The sequence below is a fragment of the Petaurus breviceps genome, unplaced genomic scaffold, assembly GCF_028583685.1.
Source record: "Petaurus breviceps papuanus isolate PSGF00001 unplaced genomic scaffold, PetGlider_PUasm1.0 355, whole genome shotgun sequence".
In the NCBI taxonomy this organism is placed as follows: Eukaryota; Metazoa; Chordata; class Mammalia; order Diprotodontia; family Petauridae; genus Petaurus; species Petaurus breviceps.
Window position 1 is genome coordinate 3,330,916 of NW_027186289.1, and position 9,905 is coordinate 3,340,820.

Genomic DNA, 9,905 nt, shown 5'->3' on the forward strand with positions numbered 1-9,905 from the left:
AATAAGATGCAAATATGAAAGATCTTACTGTTTTCAATCCAAATTGATAGTCAAATCCATACCCTAAGCAACTAAGTAAATGAGTTTTTGGATGTGCTAGTAATTATATATTTGTAAATAAAATTAAGTCCTTGAAATGACTTCTTTCAGATTGATATGGGAATAATAATCTCCTAAAGGAGGAATTAAGACAAAGATGCAAAAAAAAGAGATGTAAATAACTTCTAAGAAGACAAAGATCTAATTAAATGGAATAGTAAATTTAGAGAAAATACCAGGATCTGAGTGTTTCCTCTAGGAACTCAGCTCTATATGTATAAATTTGTTTTCCAAATGTTTCTAGTGGGATTATACAGACTTTGAGTATGTTTTAGTAATTAGTTTTCAATATTGGATCAAGGATTTTAAAATTGTATTGATAATTGTAAAGAAATTTTAAGTCACTTTTTTCTATTTGAAGTATCTGTCTGATCATTTTAAGAAACAGATGGGCCCAATTTATGAGTAAAGCCCTCCAAGACTCTTTTTAAGAATTCTCCAGTTTGTTGTTGGCAAGTTCCGTATCAGATACAGGGATTAGGGCAAAGACAGAAACAAGTGGCGTGTAAGAGCTGAAATGCTCTTAAACTTCCGGTGAATTACAGACTCTTCATTTGCTGTTCTTCTTACTGCTCTCTAGTTAAGAAGATTGGATCCACAAGGCTGGAGCTGGCTTTTGGCACATGAGCTGGTTATTGGAAAATCAAATTTAGAAGGTTGCACTACATTGGATCGAGTAATCTCTGCAAGTAACTTGGAACTGGAGAAGCAGATCGTTAAGGAGGAGATCCCTTCAGAGCTGCCCTGAGGATGACACCTATTCCAGAATGTCCAAGAGATGTTTCCAGGGACCAGACCACTATATGGGACATCTGGGATCCAAGATAAAGCATGCTGATGAAAAGGACAATTGGGAGTGCTTTATTAGGATAGGAGACTTGATGTCTTTCAATAGTGATGATCATCATTGTATTACTTTGGCCTTTTGTTTATTGTGTTTATATGTTGACTGAATTTTCTTGGTTAATTTGGTGACATATAAATCTCCCCTCTGAAATTAGTACAAGGTTTTAGATATTCTTACTATAGCTTATGGTGTGACAAGTCAATCTTGTTGTTCTTACAGTAACAAATCAGGGGAAATTGTTACCAGCCTCCAAGAAATTCAACAAGTTATCACAGAAACACAACTACCACCCCCAGGTAACCTGTGGTGGAATTCATCTTCTTGGTTCACTTGGCTACAAGGAAATGACCCGTTAGACAGCCTTGGTAAATGGGCCTTATAATCCTGCTTAGCCTTTGTATGAGTTGCTGTGTTAAACCTGTTCCAAACTTCACCAGAAAGGTTGTTAGTGTGTACTACTGCTATTGACTATATTTTAAAAATCTTTTAGAACTAGCTTGTAGGCAAGTGATCTATGGGAGACATGTCTCCCATCGATCAAAAAGGGGAATTGAAAATTGGGAAAATGAAGTTGATTCAATTCTGTAATTGATTTAATTTTGTAGCACTACTGACATTTTAACTACCTGAGTTAATTTCATTTGTCTCTGAGCTAAGTTTGAAAGTTCAGCTTTCCTGTCAATCACACACTGTCACTGAGTTAAGTTTAGAAGCTCAGTTTTCCTGCCAATCACTATTTTGTTCTTGTCTCAAGGAAATCTGTTATCTTTGAAGGATGCTAGTGGATGTCAGGGAGTTTGGTCTCTGTGACACTGACTGTCCTTCATATAAGTCTGATCTGACATCGCTGTTACTCCAACTAGCCTTGCAGGTGGGCACCACCAAGGAGCTTTCCACAGCAAGATGGAAGGGGGGGCTGTTGCTAGTTCTGCCCTCCAAATCTCCAGCCAATTACATCATCCCCTAGATCTGTGCTGCTAAGACACTCACCAATTGTGTCTTTCCCATCTAGGATGCTCCTCCTTCTGTCCATCAAACAATTGGTCAGCCTTCAATCCAAGTCTTTGGCTTCCTGAGGAGCTCAGAGACACTTTGTATTGGTAACTGCTAGCCTTAGCAAGCAACTGATTGTGCTCGGAGCTTTGTGCCTCAGTTTACTTTAATTTTAATCATGACATTGTCTAGCACGTTAATATAGAGATACATGTTGTGCCCAGAAGGCACCAAATGATGAATTGCGGAAACAAAACCCTGGGCTCTCAATTCTATAGAGAAATGAAAATGAATGCAGGAGTCTTAGCTACAAACTTGCTAGATCTCAAAATTTGTAAGGTATTCATTCATTGGTAAAGAATGGGGAATGGTCCTGTGACTTCACTGGCCAGGAGAAACCCAGGATAAGAGAACTCCCTTTGCCAATGTAAGCTGGAACCTTCTACAGCTGACAGTGATGGTTGCCTCAATTCTGGCAGATAAAGGATCATGTCCAGGGGCCATGGTGGGGGTGGGGTCAGCTGGAGCCCAAGGCTTCCTGGTCAAAGGGCCAGTTCTCTATCTCTGGCCCACACTCTGTGCCTCTCACTGGTAATCCAAACTAAATAGCCCCAAGTACAAATTCTAGATATCAGAAAACAGTGAAGTTTTTACATGTGGTGACAGAATTTTGTCTAATCTCCTAAAACTTGGATTGTTTGACTCTTTTCTCTTGACCTCACCCTGGACGTTCCTGAAGCAGAAGGATCCTTACTCTTAGGAGCTGAGAGTACAAGATGTAAGCTGCCAGATAAATACCCTGTTCCCTAGCTGTAATTCCAAAATAAAACTTGACAGTGAGATCATTTCTAGAACTTTCCAGAACTTCTATGAAGACTCCCTCCTCCCCACACAGGAGTACATTAGACCCAGTCTCCTTGTATCAAAATGGGACATTTGGCTGACAGAATGATCTCCATTAAAGCATTGTCCTCCAAAAAACTGTTTCAATATTTTCTAATTTAAAAAATGTTTCTAATAGATCCAACCACGAATCCCAGTCTATTTGCTTCAATAACTCCCAGCCAAGGACTCCTGAGTTCCACAACAGCCCTGAATCTACTATCAAGGCCAAGGGTGTGTCCTACCTTTGGGTCACCGATAAATCTGAGGAGTCGGCTATTAATAAAAACCCCAAACATCGTACAGGGCCCAGAGCCCTGCTCTAATTTCATTTCCTCCCTTCCCAATCCCAACCCCATAGCTAATCAATTCACTTACTCAAACTGTCAGATCCCTCACTCCCTCATCCTCTCACCTCTCAGCCCTGGTCACAACTCATACCTAGATTATTCCTCCCATGGGTCTTCTCCACTCAGACTGAATGAGGCTGGAACCTAGCTTACTGAATTCAACCTGAATTAAAGAGAAGGTAGCCAACACAGCAAAACTGAGGTCTTTAGTTGGGGCATTTACAGCTTGGGGTGCTAAGCAGCAAGTGCTGGTGTACCCCAAAAAGGAGCATTAGATGTGGGGCTCTTATAAGGTACATGGGCCTAGGGGAGAGAGGCTGCAGGACATTCCCTGGTTTAACATGTGTAAGGGTTATGGGATTTAAAGATCTCCCATGCCCCATGGACGTGCTGACATAGCAGAGCAAGAGAAAGTGAAAAGCCGAGCTAACGGTCCTGCGGTTGGCAGTTGGCGGCGGTTGCCTTTTTTTTTTTTCTGCTAAGGACTCCTGCTGAGGACTGCCAGGGGCCGGAGCTGCTGGGAGCGCTCTTCCAGGACGCTGGGTGGTTGCTGTGAGTGGGGAGAGGAGGACCTTTGCCTGAGGTAGCCTGTTCTGTTTTAAAGGCTTGAGAATGTGGGTGCTTTCTACTTTATCTACCTGTGCCAATGTCATAACTACTCTGATGGCTTTCACTTTCTGGTTTTGGGACTCAGTCTTTTGGTATCTTAATAAATTTTCTAGTTTATTTCCCCAAATGGCAAACCTGACGTATTTTGTGATGGATAATTATATCAGCATATTTGTAATCTCTATAGGCATTGTGAATATGGCATTGCTGATACAACATGGTTTTGCAAAACTCCTGAAAGTTCATAGAGAAAGCTTGGGAATCCTGGAGAAGAAAGTCTGGGACTTCTATGGAACAATCAGAGGCTGGGAGTGATGGTGTCTAGTCAGCCTCAGACAATTCATGCATCTGGGAATTCAGACAAGGATGGCTTCAGTTAGGTGAGTTTGACCATCCATGAGAAATTCAAATTATTCGACCTCAACCAGGCCCTGAAAGCAGCAAGGGAAGACTTTTGTTCCTCCCTAATTGATTCCCTCCCTCTCTCCCCATGGAAACTTCTAAAGTTTCTCTTCTTTGCTCAGGCCCCCCATACCTTCTCATCCCCACTCTCTCAGCGGAGGACCCTTCCTTCCCTGGCACAACTGAGGCCACTTGCCATGAACAGCCCCCTGGAGGTCCTCCCCACCCCACCTGCTCTCCTCTCCAGTCTCTGACAATCAGGCAGGCCTTCTAGCCCAGAGGCAATGTGTCTACACGTGTGATGCCAACCCCTCTCATCTTCAGACTGCAATGGCAAATTCAATTCTTCTCTCACTCTCTCCCCACCACCATTCCTTTCTGTCTTTTTTCTTCCTTCCTTCCTTCCCTCCTTCCTCCCTCCCTCACTTCTTCCTTCCTTCTTTCCTTCCTCCCTCCCTCACTCCTTCTTTCCTTCCTCCCTCCCTCCCTCCCTTCTTTCCTCCCTTCCTTCCTCCTTCCCTCCCTCACTCCTTCCTTCCTTCCCTCCTTCCTCCCTCCCTCACTCCTTCCTTCCTTCTTTCTTTCCTCCCACCCTCCCTCACTCCTTCCTTCCTTCTTCCCTCCCTTCTTTCCTCCCTTCCTTCTTTCCTTTCTTCCTTCCTCCCTTCCTTCCTCTTCCTTTCTGTCTCTCTCTGAGTCTGTTTCTCCTTCTCTTTTTCTCTCCTCTTCAATGTCTTCTTACTGAGTAGCTGTCCGCTAGTTTCCAGAATGCCCAATACTGCCCTTCCTTAAACAGCCTTCGCTAGACCTTACGATGCCCTCAGTGCCATAGTCCTCTATTTCTCCTTTCCAAACCCTAGAAAGAGCTGTCTACTCTGTGGCCTCCCTTTCCCCTCCTCTCCTTCATCAGCCTCTTGTTATCGGTGCCCTCATCACTCCAATGAAACTTTCTTCGGTTACCAGCACTCTCTTGCCCAACCTGAAGGTCTTTACTTGGTCCATTCTCTGCTGCCCCCTCAGGCTTTTCTGATATTCCTCTCCCTGTTCTCCCCCTGCCTGCCCCTCCTCCATCTCCTTGGTTGGCACCTCACTCACATTACTGCCCCTACCCAGGGGATCCTCAGGGCTCAGGTTTGGATCTCTTCTTTCTCCAGTCTCCCTCTGGTGGACCTAATCTACCCCGGGGGATTTCTCTTTTCTGTGTAAGTGACTCACACATTTACAGATCCTGACCCTGGATCTCCACATCACTGCCGACATACTGTAGGCATCTCCCCATGTCCCAACAGAACTCATTGATGACCTTTTCCTCCACATCTCTTGCAGGTGTCCCTGTTTTTCTCAGTTACCACCACTCTTCCATTGTCCCGGGTTAGTAAACTCAGTCCTCCACTGCTCCCTCTCCCTTACCCGCCAGATCTCACCATGGCTCCCTCTTCCCTCTGCAGCGGCACCAGCTGTCCAGCTGCTCTGTGGGCCTCAAGGCTCTCCTCCCTCTCATGGACTGGTACCAAATGATTCATTCAGCACAGATATAAACAAGTGACGTCCCCACTTGATAAACCCCATCGGTTCCCTTTGGCCCCAAGCATCAAAGAGAAGCTCCCCTTTTAAACCAGCCTGCGGATCTGCTGCACTAGCTTTCCGTTCCTCATACCCGCACTGTCTCGCCCCTGCGTGCCTGCCCAACGCGCAGATGCAGCCCCCAGGGCCGGTGTGCTCCCCACCCACATGCTTGGGCATCTCCCCACAGCCGGGGCTGGGGCTGTTCCAGCTTTCTGCCATTATAAATTATGCTGACACTCAGAAAACATGACTGCACTGAGTGGTTCTCCCTGCTGGGGGATTTGGGGCTCCAAAGGTGCACGTGCTTCAACAGGCACGTGCACCGGGAGAGCTTGGCCTCGGACCCTTGCCAGCTGGAAGACCCCGGTCAAGTCACCCTGTCTCTGTCTGCCTCAGTTTCCCCATCTGCACAATGGGGCTGACAGCAGCACCTCCTTCCCACGGTTGCTGTGGAGGTCCAGTGGGGCACTTGTAAAGCCCCTTGCTGTCCTTAGAGCGCTACATAACTGCGGGCTATGGCGGGTACCGCAGGTAGAGCAGAAGCCTGGCTCGTTCTCGCCCCGCGGTCGATCCCGGGAAGCCCCTGGCCTCTTTGGGCCCCATCGACCTCTGGGAACGAAGGCGGGGGCAGGGCCACCTCGCCTAGGATCTCGCAGCAGGGGGTCTGCATGCACTGCAAGCTCGGAGAGCTGGCATAGTCCTGCAGTCCCGGGCCCAGGGCCTCAGTTTCCTTGAGGTGGTCTGCACTAAGGAACTTGCGTGCCTTCCATCGTGCTGGCCCCCACAGCCGGACTGCATAGGTGGAGGCGGGTGGGGAAGGTTCCCTGCGCGCAGGCGCAGGCAAGACAGGGGCAGCCCCGGGCTGTGAACTTGAACGGTGGGGCATGCTGGGAGTTGTAGTTCGGGCGCCTCCGGCGCGCAGGCGCACTGCGCCTCCGGGCTGGGCGTTCTGGCCTTTGTCCGCGGGGCTTCAGAAGGTGAAGCCTGAGCCTGAGCGAGTGTGGGCGTGGGGGCGGGGGCAGGTGCAGGTGGGGGCACTGGTGTATACCTACTGGACTACGGAGGTGAGTGGGAGTGCTGCGGGTGTACGCTGGATCGCGGTCGCTGTGGTGCGTGAGTTTGCGTGTGTCAGGGCGCGTGAGTGTGCATGCGCGTGATTGCACTCGTGCGTGGCCGTGCACACGTGCACTTGCCTGTCTGCCCTTGGGCACGTGCGTGAATGTACGCGGATTGCACTGGTGAGTGCCCGTGTACCAGTGAGTGTGCGTGGCATCCTCACCGCACTTGGGGGGTGAGTCTGATCGTGCGGGCTTGAGTGTGAGCGAGTGTGCAAGGAGGCTCTGCCTTGAGTGTTAGTGAGCCTCCGAGGGAGCGTGAGCATCCTTTGGGAGCAGCCCCAGGCCATGCCCCCTCGTAGTATGCGGGCTTAGAATGAAACTTGTTCCAGCTCTGCCTTAGGACCGACCCCACCATGCGGTCTCTCCTCCAGACCCTCGCCCCTCAGGCCCAGCCCCCCCTCCATCTTCGTCCCCGGCTGGGTGGGTTATCTGGGTAGCGTGCAGCATCTGGGGTGGGGAGGGGGGAAGGTGGGGACCTGGGAAGGGGTCTGGAGAGAAGAGACCTGCAGCAGGGTCAGGGCGAGCTGGGGCAGCCCAGGTGTGGGGAGCCCCGGCTGTCTGGGGAGGAATAGGGGGAGGGTAGATGGGCACCTGGGGAGGGAGGGGAAGAGATCTGCAGCTGGAGCCAGGAGCCCAGGTTTGGGGAACCCCAGCTGTCTGGGGAGGAATGGGGGGAGGACAGAGAGGCACCTGGGGAGGGAGGAGAGGGGAATGGAGCGGAGAGATCTGCAGCTGGGGCGGGGCGGGCTGGGGAAGCCCAGGTGTGGGGAGCCCCGGCCGTCTGGGGAGAAATGGGGGGAGGGCAGAGAGGCACCTGGGAAGGGAGGGAAGGAGATCTGCAGCTGGGGCGGAGCGCGCTGGGGCAGCCCAGGTGTGGGGAGCCCCGGCTGCCTGGCACGAGGCTGTATGACGCGGCCTGGGGAAGGGGAGCCAGTTAGCTCCCACTGGAGGGACGCTCCGCGCTGCTGCCCGCCAGGCAGGGTTGGGGGGCTGTCAGGGTCTCTGGCCTTTTCTTCCAGGGACCCCTTCCTCGTTGCCCCCGGGGTCTGGCGACTTCCTCTTCCTCCCTGCCTCTAGCCTCTCCCTCTCACCCCAGCTCTTCGTTCTGAACTCTGCGCACCCCCCTCCTCTCTGCTGCTGACCTATATTTTTCTTTCTTTTCTGGATCCTTGGTACCGATTGTATTATTGTAGACCTCCGGTGGCCCAAGTGCGCTTTCCCGAGAGCCTCCCCAGAGCCCTGGGCGATTGCCACTGTCCTCATCCTTCTGTTTTAAAGGCGCAGAAGCCGAGACAGTCCCAGCCCTGGTTCGTGGGTGTCCGGTCTCCCTCTCCCTTCCACCGCCTCGGTTCGGAAGTCCTGTGGTCTAGAGATGAATAAGCTGTTGTTACTGTTGTAATTAGCATTGGTGCCTAGCACCCCTGTGTGCCTAGGCGTGTGTTATTGGGGCTCCTTCCTGGGAGCCCAGCTGATGGGATCCATTACCCATTAGCATTGAAGGATGTGTCTAGTTTCTCCAGACCCCCTCTGAGGTTTTTATTAGAAGTCTCCAAGATGTGCCTGAAGCTGCTTGGTCAGCCCTTCCCCCCTGTTTCCTGCTGTCAGGCCCAGAGTGGGTTTTCATTAGATCTTTATTGAATGAAGGAAACTCCTTCTGGGCTGCTTTGTTTGCCCTGGGCCCCTGTAATGCGAATGTCAATTTCAAAGATCTTCCCTGCCCCTAGGCTAAGGTGCACCTGGACCCTGGGGTGGGAGGCTTGTTTTTCAGTAGATACTTCTTGATTGGCCAGTGAGTCAATAAGGTTGTTACATTCTCTGAGCCAGGAGAAGGCTATATAAGCCCTGATGTGTAGCTTTGTTTTGGGATCTGTTTCTGTCTTGATAATTCTGCCTGTGTATTCTGAAGTTCGGAGTGCTGACCTTTTCCCCTGAATAAGGTAAACGATATATGTCTGACTGATTAAAGTAAGCTTGTTAACCCATTTTGAGTTGCTTTCCTTTAACAAAGCAGATCCAAGAACCTGTGGTGGTGGCAAACCCTGAGGACCCTTGGGGTGCTTGCTGCTACAGCCCCTGGCATCTGCCTGGAGCTTCAGGGTCCCTGCTGCTGCCGTGTCCCATCTCGGCTGCTCTTTTACTGCTGGGGAGGCAGTGATCTGAGCCCTGGAGTACAGGGGACCCCATTCCAAGTGACCTTGCTTTGGCACCCCCAGGTCCCAGCCCTGCAGCAATAAGGGAGTGAAGACGGCTGACTCAGACCCTCTGCCCAGAGCTCCAGGCCCGAGAAAGTGAGGGGGCAGATCCGGGAGCCAGGGACCATCCTGGCTGGGGGTTCTGGCCAAGGAGCAGGCCAGCATGGACCACTTCTTCCTAATGCTGGAGGGGAGAGGTGAGAGCCAGGGGCCCGGCACTGGCAGGGAAGGGTGGGGCAGGGGGAGAGGGATAAAGAAAAGGCTCCGGGAAGAGTCGTGTCCCTATAGACATTCTGTGTCTTTTTCTCTTCTCTCAACTCTTTCTGGTTCGGTTAGCATTTATTAAGAACCTACTGTGTGCTTGACCCAGTGTTAGGCCCTAGGAGTACAAAGATGAAGGTGACCACTATTGCCCCAGTTTAGCAGCCTAGTAAGCATGCTGAAGGGGAGGTGTGGTTAGCTCATCCTGGCCTGGTTTGGATGAAGTCATAGTGGCTTCTGCTTCCTCTGCTCACCAGCGGCCCGGGCCTGCCCATTGTTTGAAGATGCACCCCTTCCCTCTTCAAAGACAGTCTCACCAGTCTTTGCTTTCTCCCTTCCTGCTGTGCCCTGCCTCGGCCCCCAGAGCCAGACAGTGATTCAGCTTTGGTACCCGGGGATAGAGCCTTTCCGGGCCTGCACACGGGACTTCACCAGGACAGCGAGCTGCTCTCTCTGTTCCTCCCCATTTATCGAGGTGGGGGGTGGGGTTCTCAGTTGTCTCTGGTCTTCCTGTTCCATGCTTTGCAGTGGTGAGGAGGTCATGGGATCCTGAGCTGACGGCCCTCAGAGGCCATCAGGTCCAACC

At 50.8% G+C, this 9,905-nt stretch overlaps 1 protein-coding gene across 1 annotated transcript in view; it reads left to right on the plus strand.

The window, feature by feature from the left end:
* The first annotated feature begins 6,648 nt into the window (after window positions 1–6,648).
* The window catches only part of LOC138168269 (zinc finger protein 721-like), a 57,103-nt gene continuing 53,846 nt past the window's right edge, over window positions 6,649–9,905 (plus strand). Inside the window, exons 1-2 of the mRNA XM_069097324.1 lie at window positions 6,649–6,812; window positions 9,080–9,255. Coding sequence (XP_068953425.1) covers window positions 9,222–9,255 — 34 coding nt within the window. The 5' untranslated portion in view covers window positions 6,649–6,812; window positions 9,080–9,221. The remainder of the gene's footprint in view (window positions 6,813–9,079; window positions 9,256–9,905) is intronic.